Here is a 22105-nt window from a genome sequence, read left to right as displayed (position 1 = left end):
ATGTGCATTGATATTTTGCCTGCATGTGAGGGCATCAGATCCCCTGGAACTGGAGTTAGAGACAGTTGTGAGCTACCATTTCAGACTGATGGGAATCTTCTGGAAGAGCAGCCAGCGCTCTTCACCACTGAGCCACTTCCCCAGCCCCCAAATGCTGTTTTCTTAGCTGCTCAACGGTTTTCAGGTGGAAGCAACATTAAAATGCAGTAGTAGTGCTGAATCTTCAAGTAAAATGGACAGAAAATTGTAGCTTCAAGTAAAACAAAAGCTAGAGTCAGGGCTACTGGGGAAATCGCCCAGGAACTCCAACCTCAGAAACCAACTCCAGCAAGGGGTCCTCTACTTACCCCATGTTGTGGTAATTTGAATGAGAAGGGTCCCTACAGTGTTGGGGACTTGCAGAACTGGTCCTCAGGAAGTGGCACGGTTTAGGGAGGTTTAGGTGATGAAGTCTTGTTGGAGGAAGTAAGTCATGGAGTGGGGTGGGAGGTGGCTTTCGAGTCTTCTGGCACCTCCAGTTCACTGTTCATGTTTCTGCCACAATGCCTGTGGCTGCCACCATGCTAGATTCACTCCTTTGGAGTGTAAGTCAAAGAAACTCCTTTCTTGAGTAGCTTTTGGTCATGGTGTTTTATCACAGCAATAGGAAAGTAGTAAACTAGACACACAATAAATAAACCATAAACTGGAGCCCCAAGTATGTTCACCTGTAAAGGAATATGTTTTCTAATGTATCGGGGAGTTATGCAAATGGTGAGCAGACATTAATTCTGGCAATGGTCTCTGGTATACTTATTTTTCAAGGCTAAGTCGGCCACTTTCAAGGCCATGGACTGAACATTCTTCACCTCTGAGTCTTCCATTACTCACTAAAATTTCCCACTAGCATTAAGTTGAGGAAGAGGAAACTCACAAAATGTCAGTTAATTTTGGTGTTTGTAAAGGTTTTATCATTTACAGTAGCTAAAACAGTTTTGGACTCTGCTAGTACAATTTTATGTATGTTTCAACTTTCCAATACAAAATGAATTTCATACAATATATTGGCTGTTTATTATTTTTTAAAAAAGAGGGCATAGAGCAGGCTCAGCAGGTAAGAATATACTGTTCTTGCAGAGGGCCAAGTTTGATTCCCAACACTCAGATCAGGGAGCTCACATCGGGGGGACTTACTAACCCGGGCCTCCGAGGGTACTACTCACATGTACACACCCACACCAAGAAAGTAAATGGCCGGGTATGGTGACATAGAAACCTGGAATCACTGCACTCAGAGGGCTAGCCTAGGCAAGCAAAACCTTGTACAAAACGCTTAAAACGTAGAAACAGTAACTTAAGAAAATCATTTTCTTCACAGAAACCCACAGCCTGGGTCTATGTATATATAGTAACAGATGCCGACTGATGTTTTATGTGTGTACATTTGTGTGCTTGCACACCATACACACACAGCAGGTAGAGAACTTCTGGGAGTTGCTTGTCTCTTCCCCACCATGTGACTCTGGGTACTGAGAGCTACCAGCTGAGCCATCTCTCTAGCCTTGGCTAAGTTTCAGTGAATGTCCCCATGTTCAGTTTCTATGAAGTCCCCACCCCATCACGGAATACAGTATGTTAGTGTCTAAGGATGTAGCACATCCTTTGGGAGGCTCTCAAGTGTGCAGTTCCATTTCAACAGTTTTTCTACAGTTGGTGTCCAGACCACTGTCTTGTGTTCAGGCCTCCTATTCTTTGGCAAAGAATATTCCTCTCCCACCAGGTCTCAAAGACTCACTGGAGGGCCTTAGTGCATAGACCATGTCAAAGACACCAGGAAACACGGTTTTACTTTTCAAGCTCAGAAAAGATGAGTCCTAACTTCTGAAAAGTGTGACTATAAGTTTTCTTGAGGAGAAGCACCACCGCACACTCAGCACCAATAGGCTTAGTAAACATAAATTGGCCAAAGGATCCAAGAAGTCACATTTGTTTTGTACAATTTTAAAAAATATAAATGAAATGAACAGTTAAAATGTAACATGAAATGGGGAGGAGAGAGAAAGGGAGGGGAGCAGAGAAAAATATAAACCATAAAGAGAAGCCACTATCCACTTTCTCCCTCAGTTACAATCTGGTTGCTTTCACAGTTAGAAAGCAGCCTGAAGCCGGAAATGGTGCAAGAATAATGGGACTCGGGAGGCTGAGGCAGACAGACTGCAAATTTGATGCTAGTCTGGTCTATGTAGTGAGACCCTGCCTGCAAAAACAAACTAGACAGCCAAGCAATCAAGACACCCAAAAGAAACTGAAAATAAAATAAAATTAAAAAAATCCATGACCAGAGGGAAGCTGGAAGCTTCCGAGAAGACTCGAGAGAATGCGGTGCTGACTCTCCAGACTCCAGTTAACTATGCAACATGCTGTGCACAAACTGTCCCACAAACATCAAAAACAAGTCACAAAATCCACATTAGAATATAAGTTTTTTAATTTTTATAAATAACTTATCTGTTACAAAGATAGTTTACCCAGCTAAATCACAAAACCATCAACTCAAGATATCCAAATTACATTTTATTAATAAAACAAGTAAAAACTGATTTACCAATCTTCACATAGAACTGCAGAGGAAGCTGAAAAACAAGGCCTACTTTTAAAACAAAATGCATCAAACATACGAGGTTTGGGGTCTGTTGTCTAGTGACCGATGATTGCCATATCTCTTTCCATACTCATGATGCAAAGCCTGGAGGCCAAGGCTCTGGCCTTCACAAGGCTCACCGGTAATAATCCTGTTTATTTAAACATAGCCACTTGTGAACATCTGCAGTGGGGCAACCCACAGTATTTCCTGTCTTTGCTAGATTTCAGCACTTCCCTTAGCCCCACTCTAAGCACTGATAGACAGTTTCATAATTCTTTTTAAACGCATACTGTTACTTTTTCTTGATTTCATTTAGTTATATACATTCCTGATCATATGAATATTTATTTTCCTTACAAAAATATATCATCAAAATAAAGAGATGTCTGAGGTTGTTTCAGTGTTCAAGTCTGCTTGTTTTCTTTCTTTTTTCCAGCTTTTCTTCAGTTGTCCTAAAGATGACTATGTTTTATAAATACACATGAATGTCACCAAGTCAGGTTTAGAAATGGACTGTCCCAACAGTACAGCAATTACACTTCTTTCCAACAAGAGAAAAGGCTGTTGGTACTGCTGCTGTGGCTGCTTCTGAAACTGAACGTTCCCAGTGAGAACCTCCATGAAGTTCTCTGGGACACCATACAAGGGGCAAGATGTAAGTGGGCTTAAATACTTTTTGCTTTAAGCTGCTGTAGAAGACAAAACGACACGTTGGTCACCCACTGCTGAAGTCAGTGTACAGCATGACCTACTGACATGTCTGCAGCGTTCCTGCAACTCACATGCAGCGCCTGCATGTCTCCTCAGAGCATTGGCACACAACGGGACAAAGGACAGGAGCAGGAGAGGGACGTTATTTGTGCACAGTTTCATTTCATTAATGCTTTTTTATCTTACGGCATTGCTTTTCTCAGTACGGCTTAGAAAGGAACATGATGGTGCCTACTAAAAGGGAAAAGAACATTAGTTAACAAAAGTCTATTACACTATACATATAGAAATATAAGAAAATAATGAAGAAATCACTTAAAGCAGACGTGAGAGATCTGTACAGTAGGGAAGGCTGTGGGGAGCTCACTGCGGATTTGTACAGACAATGCACACTGCTTTCCTTCTCATCATTAGACCCTAGATGCTGGCTTCACAGAGACGTCTTCAGGGAAGACAAAAGACAAGGCCAAGAGTACCACAGATTTGTGAAGTCTGCCCGCATCCACTGGCACTATGCGGCAGCAGAGCTTTTAAATAGTTAAAACCTTGTTCCTTCTCTTCGTGTATGTAGTGTTTCACCAAAAACTTTAAAAACACAAAAAAGCTATCGTCCTATTCCTTCCTCCTGTCAGAATCAGTAGTGACATGAAGGGGAAGTACTGGGGACGCCTAGGCATTGACAGGGTGAGGATGGTCCATGGTGGGACAGCGACACTGTGCGTGGTCAGGCAGCAGGCAGCCCAGTCTCTCAGATCATGGTTCACGTGACATCAGACTGAGGTATTGCTAGCTCTGTGGACTGACCCTGAACACGGCACGCCACTGTCCTGTCACACACACCTTCCACTGGACTAAATCCTATGTAGCAGTGAAACATTTCCCGATGACAGAGGACTTCCTTGAATTTCAGATGTGGTTTTAGAGGAGACACGGGGCCTTTGGCTCAGAAATGCCGAGGCATCTCGCACTGTTCACAGCGGATTAAGGCCGGGTGATTCAAAAAAGTACAGGCAGTGCAATTCCACTGAGCCCCCTCCTCATCCTCGGTGTCTTGAGTCTTTGGTGCTTTGATGGTGGGCCTTTGATCTGTAAGGAGGCAAGAGGAAGAGAAAAAAGCTAAAGAAGTAGGAAAAACCCAGTCTGCCAAATTACTGGTGACTGACTAAGGTGGCAGGAAGGCAGCTGTCAGCAGACACGCGCTTTCCCAGCCTCCTTCAGTCTGCTGCTTCTCCTCTGAGAAGAGCCACTCATGTGACAGAAGGGGAGCTACTCTCCACCACGCCCGAACCTCACTTTAGACTGTGAGTGTGATCTTGAGTTTCACTACCCATTCCAGTAGGGTTTATGTTTGTTTCTTACTAGGAATGGAAGTTTCAATTAAATGTATTTTTTCTTAAATTTACTGAAAACAAACAAACAAACAAATCTTTATTAACTGTTTTTTTGAGACTGCGTCAGCCCATGTAACCCAGGCTGGCCTTAAATTTTAGCAATCCGCCTGCCATTTTTAATCTCCTGGGTACTGGGATTTTAAGTGTGTGATATAAAACTTGTTTTTAAAGAGTAAGTTTCCCTGCTCCTTCCCACGCCCCCCATTCGAGACAGGGTTCCTCTGTGAAGCTTTGGAGTCTGTCTTGGAACTTGTTCTGTAGCCCAGGCTGGCCTCTGCTTGGATAAAGGTGTGCGCCACCACTGTCTGGCCTAAAAAACTACTTTCTAAACTGTTTACACTCAGGTCAATAACGAATGCTGAAAAAGTAAGCTGGTGTCAAAAAATCATCACATTTCCCAGCTTTATTTTTTAAAATCAAGCATGGTATGGGAGAGCACTGAATCAGGTTTACAACAGCAGGGAGCTTTCGCACTGTGTTCCTTAAAGATCCTTAAAGATGTAGCTCTTTAGCTGCCAAAACCGAGTCACCACCCTCAACAATGAGGTCTTCATCTAACATGTTTCATCTTAGACTTAAATTATAATCTAGTCAATTGTTTTAAACATGTATGCACTTTGCATATGTACATGTGTTGAGTACATGCATGTAGTGGTCAGAGGACAACTTGTGGGAGTTGGTTTGTTCCTTCTACCATGCAGACCCTGAGGACTGAACACGCTCATCGTGGGTTGGTACCCTTACCATTCAAACATCCTACCAGCTCCACTTGAGCTGACTGATGTTTGTATATGAAGTGAGGTAGGGGGCCAATCCCATTATTCGCCAATTTCATTTACTGAAACACCTACTACGCATTTCTGGCCCCTTATTAAAGATAAGGCGACTACCAATGTACTTGTTTCTGTTCTGTTCCTCCAGCCTGGCTATCATGTTGTCTACCCAGCACTGTACTGTTTTGATTACTGCAGTTCTGTCATCTATTTTGAAATAAGAGTATGTTATCTTCAGCTTTGTCCTCAAAAACTTGAGATTGCTCTGGCAATTTAGTCTTTTTTTGTATAAATTTTAGGATATTTTTCCAAAGAATGACATTAGAATTTTGATAGTTACTACATAATCCATGGATTGGGGCTGAAGATGGCTCAGCAGTTAACGAGCCCTGGCTACTCTTTCACAGGACCCAGGTTCAATTAATTCTCAGCACCTACATGGTGGCTCACAACTGTCTGTAACTCTAGTTCCAGGGGATCCAATACTCTCACACAGATACATGCAAGTAAAACACTAATGTACATAAAAAAAAAATACATCTGTAAATCATCTTGGTTATCTTAGATAAGTGAATAGTACAATTTTTCCAATCCATGAACATGAATTTTTCTGCTAATTTCCTTCTTCAGTATTTATAATTCTGGTATAAAATTCTTCTGCCTCTCTAAAGTATTTTATCTTTTTGATTGTCACTATGAATAAAATGAATTGTTTTCTTTCTTTTGCATAATTGTAGAAAGAAACAACTGATTTTTGAAGGCTGACTTTATATACTGCAACATTAGTGAATTCACTAAGTAAGTTTAACAGTGGATGCTTGAAACCATGGCTAATACTGATCCTGATACATGCTATAATTTTTCTTAACATATAAATACCTATAAAACAATCTATAAATTAGGCACATTAAAAGAGTAGCATTTCATAGTTATAAATAATAAACAGATTATAATACTATTCTAATAAATTCCATCTAAACGTTATAAATTATTTCTGGGATATTCCACATGGTATTTTAGAATGTGAGTAGCTGGCTACCAATTAAGAGAAACTACAGCTGGAGATAGGCACATGATCAGTTTCTGCAACTAGGGGGAATTCTGTTTCCTCTTTCCTGATTTGGAAAAAAATCTGATTTTCTGATTTTTATATTTTCCTAAAAGAAGTAGAGATGGTGAGCACTCCTAAGGCTTTTAAGTTTCCCCCACTAAGACATGATCTGTGTGCTTTTGACAAATAGCCTTTCTTGTGCTGAGGTTAGATCCCCCTTTGCTTACTGACTCTCTTAATATTAACTTGTTGTGTGGGTGTATGTGTGTGAGGGAATACATGTACGCCAGGGCACATGTATAGAGTTTAGAGGACAACTTCAGGAGCACATTCTCTCTATTATATGGGCTCCAGTGACTGAATCCAGGTCATGAGGTTTCACAGGAGGAACCTTTCTGGGTTACAGCACCTTGTATTTTATGCTTTAATCAGGAGCGGATGAATTTTCATCAAATGCCCTGTAAGTGCCTACTGACATGGCATGGCTTCTTCTTTGTTTCTACTTGTATACCACTGACTAATCTAATCTGTCTATGTTGAGCAGTTCTTATATATGCATGCCCTGGTGATGGTCTTTCTAGGATAATGTTAAAACTACAGTAAGAACGCAAACACGTGCTCACTAGAATCTGAGCCTAGAGCCTCCCATTACTTGAGTCTTTGGCCAGCTTTGGTCTCATCAAGATTTGCAAGTGTTCCTTTTCAGTTTTCAGGGGGAAAAGAATTCGTACTAATTCTCTGAGTACCTCACAGAATTCACTCAAAAAGCTATCTAAGTCTTTGCACCTTTCAAAGAGATATTTTCATTATGGATTCAATCAGCAGGCTTGCATTTCTTGATTCAGTTGGATAGAATTTCTTGGAATTCATTTCTTAGAAGTTATTAGTTTGTGGACACAGAAATGTTCACATTGGTCCCTTAAGAATTTTTTTTTTTCTTTTTTGAGGATTCTCAAGGTTGTCATGGCTTCTCTTTCAATTTCTATTTGAATTTCCCCTCTCCTTAATCTGTCTAGCTAAGGGTTCGTAATTTTACTTTTCTAAGTATTTTAATTCATTTTCTACTGTTTCAAATGATTTATGTTTATCCTTCGTTATTATTTTCCTTCTATTAGCTTTGGGTCTACTTTCTCACGCTAGGTCCTGTGGTGTGTAATTAGGGCTGAGTTATGTTTCTAATGCAGACTTTCTCTTTATAGACTGAACATTTGTGCTGTTTTTGTTGCCTCTCAGGTTTTGGTGTGTTTGGTTTTTGTTTTCTATTAGATACTTCTGTGTCAAAAGTGGGGTCCTGGGATCAAACTTTAGGCCTTGGACTTGTTAGGTAGATTTACATCAGTGAGCTACATATTTCCAGCTCATGCTCCAGATACTTTACAAGCTCATTTCCTCAAGACCCAGTGGATAGTGAAGAGGGTATTGCTTATTGTCCATGAATTTTCTGGTTTCCTTAGACTGAGGTTGAAAGATGGCTGAAATAATTCTGACCTTAGGTTTGTTAAAACACACTTTAAGGTAAGATAGTACTGTAAATGCTTGTGTCTTCTTATTGAGTGTATCATATACATAAAATCATTCTTTGTCCTTCAAGACAACTTTAGATTAAAAAAATCCTGTCTGATTAATTATAGCCATTCATGATTTCCACTTATTACCACTTTATAAAATAGGTTTTTGTATCTCTTCACTTTTTAGTTTTTATGTCTTTATCACAATGAGTCTCTTGATTCAGCGTATTGCTGAATCCCGCTTATAAAATTCACCCATTTGCTCCATCAGTTGGTGAGTATTCCCACGGAAGGCACTGGTTGCAAAGTGTGCTGACTTAGCAACCTCTCCCCCTCTCTCCTTTCCAACTGTCTTCCTTGCTAGCTGATGATTCTTTTGTTTCCTCTGTTTTTTAAACCATCTAGACTTGTTAAGAGTATGTTTTCCCTTCTTTGTGGTTGCATCGATATCCTTCAGTCCTATCTTTCTATCTTAAGTTGGCTGAAGACTTAATTTCAATTCCATGCAAAAGCTACACTTTCACCAACGCTACCCTGCCATATTATGTGTTCTTGGAGTTAAAATTTCTCTTAATACTGTTCTCTTAATACTGTATGTCTATTTTCATTTCTTTAAATTTAACTTAGGGCTAAAAGCAAATTATGCACCACGGATACCACTATGATATATGCCCTACGATACCAGTGTCATAGTGTCCTAAATGCACACGCCTACGTATTTTACTTTGATCAGTCAGATTTATGCACATAATTCCATTTGTACACATATTCTAACGCCTGGCTCAAATACAGACTTATTTCAGTATGTTTTAGTTTGGCGCACACATATTCTATGACTGTCAATGCTACAAAATGTTACTAGATGATACTTTTTGAAATTTATCTGGAATTCAGGATATATGACTCAGAATTATACAGAACAATGTTTTTGAAAAATGTTTTTGTAAGGTGACTTCCTTATCATTGTTTAAAAATTTAAAGAAAATGAACTTTTATACTTGGTTTTAAACCCAAACTTTCTGTTTTGGGAGTACACAGTGGTTACGCAGGTCTCAAACATTAATTACTCTTAAAGTTAAATACATTACACTTTTGCATCCCCTAACCCAAACACCAGAATGTAAATGAAATAAACAAACATCTTCCTAAATCCACTCCAGAATGCCAAAGTTGGAAGCACTTCTGAAGTGGAAGGTTGAAAAAAGAATTAAAAATTTTCTAAGATTTTGCTTTTCAAAATGTAACAATTTTCACACTTATTGGATACACTAACCTTTGGGTTTTGGTGGCACAGGACCTACAAATCCAATATTGTCATAAAAGTTATGAATAGCGCTGGGGTTAAAATGTGGTCCTGAAATATATAAAAAGTAAATATATCAATATTACTTTTGATATATAAGAATCCTTAATTTTATTTTTTAAAGCAAGCATTTCTTTCTAAAAATAAACAGAAGAAATGCTTTAAATTATACCCTCTTAATTTCAAAACCATATCTCAAGATATAGGTATAAGATAATACTCATAAACAGAGGCAAGTGGTAAACTGGGAAGAAGTGAAATTAATGCTTATAAGAAAGAATTAGAAGCAGACCCCTGGTTCTATGTGACAAGTTAAAATGATATCTTATTAACATTTTAAAATCAGTTTAAGCAAAATCCACCATCTTTTAGTTTAATTGATGCTGGATTATACACAGAAGTGTAACTCAAGACTTCTTTGTTAAGTTTCCTTGTCTCTTTTTAAATTTATATATTTCTATTATTTCCCCAACTTCAGAATTAGATTTCAGTGATAAAATTTTATTTAGGTTTTTTAATGGAACTGACTTAAATATAAGTATGTTTTACTACAATAAGAAATTATGGATGGTTACTAATTGCTCAAAAAAGTATAAAGCCCTATCATGGTCCTAAGAAGATATAACTCTACTTTTATGTTCTTTCTATTTTATCAATTAAAGATAGTTTCAGTGAAGTGAGGACACACAGTTCTTGAAAGGTAAAATAAAGTTACATGGATACATCCATAGTAATAAATCCTGTTAACAGACTCTCTACACACAGAAGCCAAACTGCTGAGCATGCAGCCAGACACTCAATCGTTGTCTTCCCTTACCACAGGGCTAAGCAAGAAGGCTACAGCAGATCTAAAGGCTACTTAGTATATCTGGCTTCTTGAACGAACTGCATACTTATTGGGGGGAAGGGGACGCTAAAAAGCCAATTGTTCTTCAGCACTATCTGGCTCAAAGGAGAATCCTCTGAGACCGTGACTGGTTAAGTCTGTTCTCAGGGACAGGAAAAGAGCCAGCAGATCAATTCAATGAATGTCAGCTGAGTATGCACTGAACTTTACCTCGGGCTTGAAAAAGATCAATTTCTTTGGTTAAGCAGTCAATGTCAATCTGGAGTTGTCTATTACAACTTCTCAACTGCTGCATTTCTTCGAGCTGAAAAAGAATTCCATGTAAAAAGGTTTGTATTGAATTATCATGTCATTAGTTAAGAAAGAATGGAGTTTGGCAGGGGAGGTAAGGACAGAGAACCAAGCAGGAATTAAGAGCATTTGCAGCAAACTAGAGCAAGCCTTTACACTATGGCAGCCAGCCTACTCTCCTGTGCAAGCACAGAGGTCACAGTGGTTGTGCAAGACTTACTGAAGGTATTTGGGATATGGAATTTGATCTCTTCAGGCGCCTTCGAGTTAGATTGTTTTCCATTTCATTGACCTCAGATTTGAGTTTATCCAGCTTTTTCTTCTGCATCTCGAGCTCTCTTTGAAGCCGTTCCATCCTGGCCTTCTGGTGCACCAGCAGAGCTGCAACACAGTGACAAGCATGAGCACCCGCCCACTCCAGCAGCCACCCCAGCAAACGTGGAAGGGAATCCAACCAACATTTCTGTGTGAGTTTGCAAGAACCCCAGAGCTACATTAAAACAAAGTATTGTTAAGCACTTACAATTTCAAAAATCTTAATCTGGAAACCGTCTTAATCATTTAAGCAAATACTGTACACTTAGACTGCACTGCTGAAGACAATGTCTGCAGTCTCATATTTTAAACAGTTCTAGCACAGTCAACCAATCCCCTCGCTGTTCTGTAGTTCACAGCAGACTCTTGGGAAGATCAAGTCTCTTTCCACTTGCGTGACACACTGCATGAGATATTCTAACACGACAATTTTACAGATATTTTCTAAGGGAGTATGTAATGGAGTAAAAAATACATTTTGACGTATGTAACAAACAAGAAAATCACACAAATATTAACAAACTGTTCAAAATGCACATTAAAAACTCATTTAGATAAACACTCTATTTTCTCATTCTCAGACTACATTTTGCGAAACCACTTTAGCAGAATTTCTAAAAGAAGCAATAAATCTCGCAGCATACATGCTGAGCTGCTGGGAAAGCTTATCAAACTGTCAAAAGGTGTATGCTGACGGGAGCCAGCCCTGTGAATGGGAGCTTTGTCGTTTAGGACAGCTGACTGAAAAGACACCTTGGGATGCTGCTACCCAGAGAAGATAAGAAAATACCTTAAGCCCACATGTTTAGAAATGTTTGAATACACAAACACCATGGTATTACAATGCCTGAAGCGTCCATGCTGTACAGTGGCATGCTGTACAGGTTATACCAGAGGCTAGGGATGCAGTAACATTACTATACAGGCCTGGGAACTCCATGGTAACTGCATGAGTGGGATAGCTACATGGCACAATTTTCAGACGGAATCACTTGCTAAGTGTTGTATATCTGTACATTTAAAATTGAATTCCAGGGAAAGAGAGTATGGAGAAAGTCAGGATTTGAAGGACAATACTTAAAAGTGTACCCAAATTGAAGAAAATAAAATTATAATTTTAGAAGATAAAGGAACAATTTGTTCACCTAACTAATTATCAAGAGTACAGAAGTAGAAACACTTTCAAAGTTTGGGATAATTTATCAATGACAGGTAGCTGCTGCAATAATTTTTTAAACACGAAAATGAAGAAAAGGATGGCACATGATCACAAACTACTAAGAGCTGAGTATAACAACCACGCAGGTCAACTATGGTGGGTGTGTGAGGATGGCAGAGATGGCTGGAAGCCAGGTGTTTAAAATTCTAGAAAGTAACAAAAAGATTTAGGAAATACAAAATCTGAGCAGTATGCCAGGGTCTTGGAAAGAATGACCCAAGAACATCTTCTCTGTGTTTCTCCTTAAGGGCTATGCTTATATTTACATGAAAACCTATTCTTAAATGTTAACATGCTGTTTAGAAATTACTAATGAAAGGAACAAAGGTGCAATTTCTAAATGAAATACTCAATTTCTAAATTAAAATAACAAAAAGAAAAATAAAGAACATATAGTTTAAACCAAGTGGGCAAGGAAGAACATGAAAAACATAGAAAACAAAAATTTGACAATAATTTAAACTATTATTAGTGACCACAATAAATGCAATTTTAAATGTATTTGTTGGGACAGAGATATAAAAAAAAGATTCTTAAAAATATTGATTTTATTTACTATACATATGTTTTGCCTGCACGTATGTGTATTCCTTGTGCCTGCAGAGGTCAGGAGAGGGAAGAGGATCATCTGGAACTGGAGTTATAGATGATTGTGAGCCTCTGTGGGCGCTAGTAACTGAGTCCAAGTTTGTAGTAAAACCACTTCTGGGCAATCTCTCTAGTCCACAAAGCAGTTTAAATAACTCAGATATATGTTGTTTATAACAAAACATTCCACTCATCCATTCTTTCAATGAGCACAGAGGCTACTATATGGGAGGCAATGCAGGGACAGAATAAACGAAGAGGCCCTGTGAGTTCACAGTAACAGAGAATAGGGTAAGACAAGACAGTAACACCAGGACTCTCTGAAGGAACCTTACACAGATAGAAATGGGGAATTACAGAACTCAGTAAGCGCCATTTAAGCCCTCTTTTTCCCAAAATTAAATTAATGGATAAAAGTAATTTAGGTGTGCAGCCCCTTTCTGTTATTGGGACAACCACAAATGGGAGAAGTTAATTACCAGCACTGCTTCTGGCCTAGGCGCATCTCAGAGAAAGCTGCCTTGGCTCAACAACTGCCAGCTTCTGGTGGACACCAATGTTTCTCAATTTTATTGGAAACTGTAAAAAGACACTTCAAATTCTAGATGGTGTTAGTTTTAATAATTTTAGGCACTTTAAATAATGCCTAATTCTTCTAGAAACATATAACTCAAAACTATTAGAAGAGAATGCACTTTAAGACAGTCCATTGTAAAATGTCCCAAGTATTGATGGATATAAAGGTTTTAGAATTCTTCAAAAAAAAAAAAAAAAGTAATTTTTGCCACTAAAAGGTAATGGGTATTTATTTCTCAAGTCTTAAATTTATATGATTTAATGTGCCTAAATTAGGTATATGTCTAAGTCAGCTTTTAAAATAAATCTAAATTATTCTAGACTTCAATTGTGTTGGCAGCAGAGACTGTATCTGTTTTATATATTGCTGTATTACTACTAGACATTTATTTGGTGACTGAATAGCAAAAATTCAAAGATGGCAGCTTTTTAAACCATCTTCTCTTCATCTATTTTGCCATTTTTAAGGCTAGCTGAAATCAGATCTTGCAGTAGGGCCTGTAATTCAAAGAACAGACACAACAAGAAAACTGAGGCTACTGCGGATCTCTGTACCTAAGACATCCACGTCATTTACATCCATACTGAAGAGGCCTGTGCCGGGCACTACCTTGTTGGTATTCTTTGTATCTAAAATTGCGTGCAGTTTACAGCATTAGGTCCAGAAACTGCCTAAAGCTTACTTCAGACAGGGCAGCAGTCTTCAAGTTAGTGAAGGGATGTCACGAGGCCAGTTCAATGTGGTTTCAAGGAGTATCATCATAAGTAGAGAGAAACACAGCACAAGATTTCTGCTGTCTGCTTTTCCAAATAATGAACATGGAAAGGTTTTCTAATTATGATACAAACCCCAAAAACAAGAAGGGAAAAAGACCAGCAAATCTAAATATGTAAAAGTAAAGCATTTAAAAACATTAAGTGAGCCCTGTTACTGCAAGTTAGGAAAGCAGACTCAGCACCCTTCAAAAACAGGCATGCTCACGAAGTAAGAAATATTAGTGTCTTCAAGGATATTCATCTTCACTCATACAAAGAAAAAAACTCCAAACAATACATTTGTATGTCTCAGAACAAAGAAGTACTTTCTTTACCCAATCACTTATTCCCTCCACAAAAGGGGAGGAAAGATCTCGTGAACACTGTCAGTGCTCTCTGCTCATGAACAGGGAGCACAGACGAGAACAAGAGGTCTCGGAAGCTCCACGCAGAAACCGGCCCCATTTACTGTGCAGCACAGCGGGATGCAGAACTGCAGTTAAGACCTGCTTTACCCACAGATGTGTCTCTGCAGAAACTAGGGCTGTGGCTGGTCTGCTAGCATTTCTCCTGTCATGGGGTAGAGATGGGATTTTTACTATCTGGTTCTTGGGTGGGGTGATGCAGAACAGAGCCCACCAGCTCATCTGTAAGGACATATTATAGAGTGTGAGGCAAAGCTTATTCGGGCATCACAGAGAAAGGCCTTGTCTCAAAAAAAAAAAGTTAATTATTTTCACAGAAGCACATCTTATACTTTAAAGAGGCTCTGGATTATTTGTGATAATACCTAATATCATGTAAACATTACATATATAGCTATAAGGCTGTACTGTTTAATGAATAAGAAAAAGTCTGTATTTCTGTAATATAGATGTAATCCTGACAGGTCATATTTATCAATCTGTGATTAGATGTGATTATCTGATCCCCCCGTGTACTTACAGATATCCATATGCATATAGTATATACTAAAAATGTGCTTATATGTATGTATATTTATATATATGAGTGACTATAGGGAGAAAGACTAAAATGTTAATAATAATTGTATTTAACAGTTAAATGGTTAGATGTGGAGGCATACTTACTGTATCTTCTATTTTGGTTAGACCTTTGATTTGCATATCCTTTAAGATAGCAGTTGCTAAGGCGAGCTCTCCAAGGATGGGACATGCTGCCTCAGGAGGCAGCTGGAGAATGGACTTGCAGCTGCTGTACACAGTGCTGGATGAGCAAGTGCTCTAGATGACCCTGGGTAGAGAATTCTATAGGAATTCTCTAAGACTGATGTCAAATTAAAAAAAATGGTTCCTGTAAAGAGTGGGAGGGGCTGACGGGTAGAAGACTTATTTGAAAAAAAAAAAAAAAAAATAGAAAAACCAAACCATAAGCAGTTTGATGTCAATTTGTAATTATTGAGGTGATTATTTAATAACATTATTACAGTAACAAAACAAAGTTCTATAGGAGACTTCTAAACAGCAACTCATAAAATTAAGTAGCAACTTAAAAATTATAACTAATTTGAATTATATTTCCTTTTGAGGAAAAAAATCACTTAATTTGTATCACAACTAGAATTTTATTAAGTCTCAAATAGAAGTGCTATGATTTATAATGAAACACTGGTGAAAAATGACAAGGAATGAGAAACATAAAAATCAATAAACTTATTTTCAATTCCCAATTTCTTTTTAGCTTGGATTTCTATTTTAGGTTCAAAGTCAAGGCTATTGCTTAACAAAATCAAAACTTCTGTTACTATTAATAGGAAAATAGAATCACAAGTATAACCAGAGACAAGACACTAAAATATTGTAAACAACAAAAGCAGGTTGCCATCTAAACTCTCTTAGAGATGTTTCTGGAGAAGAAATATCGGTAAGTCATTTTGGCAGCTGTGCAACTCTGCTGAGCCTGGCTTTTCTAACATATACAATATGTATTTTTTCTTTCACCATGAAAACTGGTCTAAATAACCGAAGTGTTTATTCTCTCCATCTATCTGAGTGGCCATCCCTACTAAGAGTATGCCACTTTGGGGAGAGGACCAGGAGGTGTGTCTGCTTTCCAGAAGCTACTCTCTCTCTCTGGTTCAATCAGGGGAAAGAAGAATATAGCTTACAACTCAGTGATATCCCCAGGAACATCTGAACAGTGGGAACAGCATCTACAAAGGCCCAAGGGATGCCTTTTTTCCATGTTTATGGAGCCTACGGAGGCCAGTAGGGCTGGGTCAAGCAAGCAAGGTAGTACTGAAAGGAAAAAGCATGGCCAGCAGGATGGCTCCGTGGGGAAACCACTTGACATGATAACTTGGTGACCTGAGACTGAGCCCCTAAGCCACGTAAAGGTAGAAGGAGAAAAACAACTTGGAGTGTGTCCTCTGAGCTCCACTCAAATGCTGTAGCACATACATTCATACCATGTTACATGCATGAATGCGTGAACATAAACACACACAAACACACGCACTCATTCTCTAAATAAATGTAAAATAAATTAAAAATAAAAGTCAAAAGGTAGGTGAGCAGGGATGGCAGGCATGTGAAGAGACTTCCTCCACAGCTGTCACTTGCACAGTGACAGGACCCCTCTGGCTGCTGAGCTGCATGGGGGCCACAAGAAGGGACAGGTGACAGCGGTGAGCTGCTGCACTCATCCGAGAGTGGTGCTTAGATAAGGGACCACGTGGGCAGGAGGACAGAGTTCTGGATAGACTTGGAAGGATAACCAGATAGGATTTTCAGTCAAATAAGATGTATTATAAAGGAATCAAGAGTGTTTTAGAAAATTAAGTTGCCAGTAACTGCCTAAGGGAAGAATAAACTGGAGGGAAGGCCAGAAGCTGTTTTCAGATTCAGTAAGTTTGAATACAAATGTCTCTAGAGAATGGGAAGAAAAAATATGGAGACAGTGCATGTAAGGAACAGTTTTGCTTTCTTACTTAAGTAAAATACAAATAAATTTAATATTTATAATGTCCAGCCTAATAAGAATGAATATCTACTTTGTTAAAAAAATCCTTTATTGTATTTTATCTTCATAGAAATTTTGCTCTACATTTAAGAATCAGCAAATACTAGTCTGCCATTCTCCGGGAGAGGAGAAGAAGACTGACTGAAGAATAATTCAGTGTTGGTGGAAAAGTTAGTAATCTACAGAAACTCAGTACTGAAAGCAAAGAAAAACAGCTTCAGTTCATCACAGGTATTGGGAGCTATCTGTTTTAAAGTAATTTCTAGTGTAAACAGAATCATCTAAAATATACATATGTATTGACTCACTATACCAAGATGCTAACCGGGTCCTGGGCACCTGATGTTTTGACACCTCTGTAGATGATTATGGAATTAGAAAACACAATGAGATGGAAGAGTCAGACTCCTTTAAGAAACTTAGTCATAAAGTCAGTGTATCAGAAAAGGATGAGGGGCTAGAGAGATGGCTCAATGGGTAAGAGCACTTCTTGTTCTTGCAATGGACCTGGGTTCAGTTCCCGGCACCCAAGTGGTAACTTACAAGCACCCTTAACTCCAGTTACAGGAGATCTGATGCCCTCTACAGACCTCTTTGGGCACCAGGTAAGCATGGGCTACACACACAGGCAAAACACTATTCATACATAAAAAACAAATAATCTTTAAAAAGTATTTTAAGACAAACAAGCCTAAGTTGATATTCTGAAGAGCTAATAACTACAAAACTTCACTCCAGATTATATGATCATAAAATTGAAATTAAAATTTATATGAATATGTTCAAATATTAACATAATATTATTTGGGACATTTAAAGATGGAAGTTGGGTTAGGGAGACAGTCCCATTGGAAGAGCACTTAGTTTAGCATGGCTAGTACTACAAAACAGAACAGAAGGCACACTGATGCTCATTTCTTTTGGGAAACCACATGGACAATAAATGCAGCATGGAACATTATCTTCTTTAACATTAGCATTACCTTGTGTGTAGGCAGCATCATCAGATCCCATACTCAATTTCCGGGCTTCACTTATTCTATCCACATGTGCTAATAAAGGGTCCGTGAGGTGCTGAATATTCTCAGTTTCTACATAATGGTCAGGATGATTTAGAAGATTTGTAAGTTCAAAGGTAGGGGACACCACCCCTGGGGAAACTGCAGGGGGTTTATTGGGAGAAACGGTAATTTTGAAAGTATATTTTGTGTTGGGTTGAGTGACCACCACTCGAGGAGATGTTGCAGAGTTACTGCCTATTACTCGGCTTTTGGGAGGGTGGTGATGGATGAAGGCAGGACCCATGCTCACTTGCCCAGCCATACTCCTGGAGGCTGCAGATGCCCCAGGGTTTGTGGATATGAAGAGTGTAGGTTGATTCCGCATGCCCTGCTCATCTCCTGTGGTGGCATTGGCTGAAATATAGACCTTAGGTTGACTACGGGAGATCATCTCATCAGTACTTGGAGGACTGGCAGCTATGTAAACAGTGGGTTGATTTCTATTTAAGGTCTGGCTGTTGACCAACGAGGAAGTGCTGGCAGTTCGAGGTCCAGAAGAACGTAATTTTGAAGAACTGTTTCTTTGTGGGGGCTCAAGTTTGATTTCGATTTGGTTTTTTCGAGGTCCTGTTGAGATATTCTGAATGTTATATTGGCTATGGGCAGAAGACTGTGAGCTACCAGACGAATGAATTGTTGGCGGTTGTGGAGTAGTTGGCGAACTGATAGGCATGTAGACATGAGAGGTCTGATGGCCCTGCTGATTTGGCTGTTGGGTTGAGGTATGTGGCAAAGGACTGGACGTAGGATAAGTAGTCCAAGGACCAGGCTGCGAAGGTTGATAGGCTTGCTGAGGGTTTATGGGATTAAACTGAGATACCCAGCCAGAATGCTGTTGTGTCTGCCGAGCTGTACCACTAGGAGTTGTAATATAAGGCCTAATATAGATAGAATTTCCCTGTGGACTGTTAAGTACAGGCGGAGGTACACCATGTATGTGCAAAGACGTAGGAGTACTACGACCAGTCTGTATGTTTGGGGCTAAAGTTACCATAATAGGATTAAACCTGGGAGTTTGTTGAGAGAGGTTTGATGTCCCTTTGCTGCCTAGGTGAAATCCAAGATGTGGTGTTGAATTTGAAGCACCAGATGTACTGGGCATTCCAAAAACATTAAAGCCTTGAGGCACTTGAGCTGGTGCTGTCTGTGGCTCCTGCTGAAACAGTTCGCTATTGGACTGCCCACCTTGAAGCTGTCCATCACTAACACTGTGTGTTAAAGTCCTGCTTCCGTTCACTCGACTTCCTTCTCTTCCATGGTGGTAAACATTCTGTGACTGCAAGTCCAAGTTGAGAGAAGTCATGTGATTGCGCAGACCAGAAATTCCAGACTCATCTGAAAAATTCAGGTCTCCTTCACCATAAAGATACCTTGTACTCTCCTGGGAGAGAACAGCACAGCAGGCATCCAGGTTGTTATTATTCTACAGAGCAAAATAAAAACAGGTCACTCTTAGTCACCAGAAGTGAACACAAAGACTATCATTACCACAGAAATACTATACAATTAACACGTGAATATGTAATACAATTGTAAGAGACTTAAATCTTTTGATTTGAAAACTACTTTATGGATATGAACTATTAATTCTTACTATTAATATAATGGAAAAACTGGGCAGCAATAGATAAATAAAAACCATTGTCTTAGAAGCTACTTAGTAAAATGGACCCATCCGAATACAGTATAAGTACAGCCTAATTAAAAATACAATTTTTATGCTGAACAACATAATCAACTTAAGAATATAATATGGTATAATTAAATTTCTTTTTAAAGTGAAATGATAAATACAAAGTTCCTCAAACTACTTAGAAAAATAAGTATTTATATAGTCAATCGTTACACAAATTCTTTTAAACTAAAAATCATTTAGCAAGTGAATTTTTAGTGCTTAAAAGTTTAAAAAAAAATCTAAAGTTAGTACCACATCATCAATTCCACTATGCTTCCTCTTTTATAAAACATGCATCTACAAATGACATGCAAGCACATGGCAGCTACCTAAGGAACAAGTTCATGTCTCTGTCTTCAACAGAGCACCACAAAAACCCATTCCAGAGAACAAAACAAAAAAAGCAAAACCCAAAAACATTTGTTTTAAAATAAAGTACTACATCATTAGTCATAAATCATCCACATATGTGTACTAAATACCAAACACACACACACACACACACACACACACACACACACACACACACGCACACACACAAATCTTTGAGCCTGTGGAAGACTTAATGACAAAGAAAAGGAAGCTTTTCACCCCTCAAAGAACAAGTCACTCAATCAGGTAGACAGTTTTGGAAAATGGCAGTAGTCAGTTCTCTAGGGTCTACAATCTCTCTAGCCAAGGATAGTTAGCTAGGTTTATAATACCCCAGCTAAATTCTAAATATTTATACTAAAAGCCACAAAGAGGGAGAGGTCTCACTCTTTATCAAAGCAGTTTCTTTTTGCAACAGACAGAGGCCATTACAGAAATCTACAAGTGGTGCATAGAACAATCTGAGGTGCCCAGCACCAATCGGTACATCTACAATACAGCCCCTACATCATAGAGAGGGGATGATAAGACTGTAAGAGTCAGAGGACCAGGATGCCTGCTGCGAGTGTCTTCTGGACATGACAGGGAAGCTACACCCATGAAATCAAAACAATATGGCTACCTAAATAAGACATGAGATATCAAACAACACGCCAATGTGGACAGGGAAAACTCCTTAAGGCCACCCACCCCTAGAGGAGGAGCTATAGGCATTAGATGGCTGCTGAGAGGGAGAACCAGTTTTCTCCAGAGATGAGCCCCCCCAATTCTACGTGTTCAGCCCTAAACACATGCAACATTAGATCAATTACAGTGACCCTTTTTCAAAAAACAGCATGGAAAGCTCCAGAGAAACAATACTCGAGGCTTCTCTCAGGCCTATACATGTGCACATGTATACACATGGTCAAAGACACATGGACAGCGATACACATTAATACACACACACACACACACACACACACACACACACACACGAGACTAGATTAACGAGGTAGGTACAGCATGATGATCCACAGGGCACATATAATTTAAATGAGTAGAAAACAGACAACCCTTCGCCCCGAGTTCTAGGTGAATAGAACGGCATAACTGACAATTAGCTGAGCCACGTCACTAGAGTGAAGGTTCACATTTGGGAACTTCGTGAAACACATGAAGACTGGGATTAAGTAGTGGAGGATTAAAAAAATAAACAACACTACAGTTTGGTCTTTATTAAGTGGGAAGGCTACTGAACAGAGACAACAGAGAAGTAAAGACAAGAGTATTTTGGGGCCCGGCAGTGGTAGCGCACGCCTTTAATCTCAGCACTAAGGAGGCAGACAGGCAGATCTCTATGACTTCGAGGCCAGCCTGGTCTTCAGAGCGAGTTCCAGGACAGGCTCCAAAGCTATACAGAGAAACGCTGTTTCGAAAACAAACAAAGACTCTGTGAGTTCGAGACCAGCCTGGTCTACAGAGCTAGTGCCAGGACAGGCTCCAAAGCCACAGAGAAACCCTGTCTCGAAAAACCAAAAAAAAAAAAAAAAGAAAAAAAGAAAACAAACAAAGAAACAAAAGAATACTTTGGGACAACAATTCTGTTCATACTTAAGAAGCAAGGGGACGAATACTCTTTTGGCAAGGGGGCCAATCAGAAGATAGGCAATAATAAACATCTGCTAACGAGTAACAAGAGACCAAACAACACAACTCAACACCAGAGGGAAACTTCAGAGAACTGGAGGATTAGGAGTCAGAGAAAAAGCAATGGCATTAAAATGTCTCCAGTCTGATAAAAATCACCCCAGAACTCTCGTTAAGAAACAACAGTCCCTGAGGTGCTTAGTCTTACTGCAACTTCATGTGCCATGTTCTGTTGATATCTATGGAAGACCTGCCCTTTCCAGAACAGAAACAGAGGAGTGGATGGTGGGGAGGGGTGGAAACAGAGGGGAGGGTATGGAGGAGGGGCTGGGAGGAGAGAAAACTGTGCTGGGATGTAAAACAGAAAGAAAAAAAGGAAAGGAAGGAAGGAAGGAAAAAAAGGATAGTCTACACCATTTGAACAAGAAATGAAC

At 39.2% G+C, this 22105-nt stretch overlaps 1 protein-coding gene across 2 annotated transcripts in view; it reads right to left on the bottom strand.

Moving 5' to 3' along the window:
- Positions 1-2443: 2443 nt before the first annotated feature.
- Positions 2444-22105, bottom strand: part of Tab2 (TGF-beta activated kinase 1 (MAP3K7) binding protein 2) — a 56049-nt gene continuing 36387 nt past the window's right edge. For both annotated transcript variants that reach the window (XM_050161598.1, XM_050161597.1), the window contains 5 exons: positions 17918-19418; positions 10719-10879; positions 10418-10511; positions 9331-9411; positions 2444-4420 (listed from right to left, as the gene is read on the bottom strand). In XM_050161598.1, the coding sequence (XP_050017555.1) occupies positions 4278-4420; positions 9331-9411; positions 10418-10511; positions 10719-10879; positions 17918-19418 (1980 nt within the window). In that variant the 3' untranslated portion in view covers positions 2444-4277. The remainder of the gene's footprint in view (positions 4421-9330; positions 9412-10417; positions 10512-10718; positions 10880-17917; positions 19419-22105) is intronic.

This window comes from Alexandromys fortis, unplaced genomic scaffold, assembly GCF_014885135.2.
Source record: "Alexandromys fortis isolate MF-2015 unplaced genomic scaffold, M_Fortis_MF-2015_v1.1 scaffold_134, whole genome shotgun sequence".
In the NCBI taxonomy this organism is placed as follows: Eukaryota; Metazoa; Chordata; class Mammalia; order Rodentia; family Cricetidae; genus Alexandromys; species Alexandromys fortis.
This window is presented reverse-complemented; position numbering and strand designations above follow the sequence as displayed.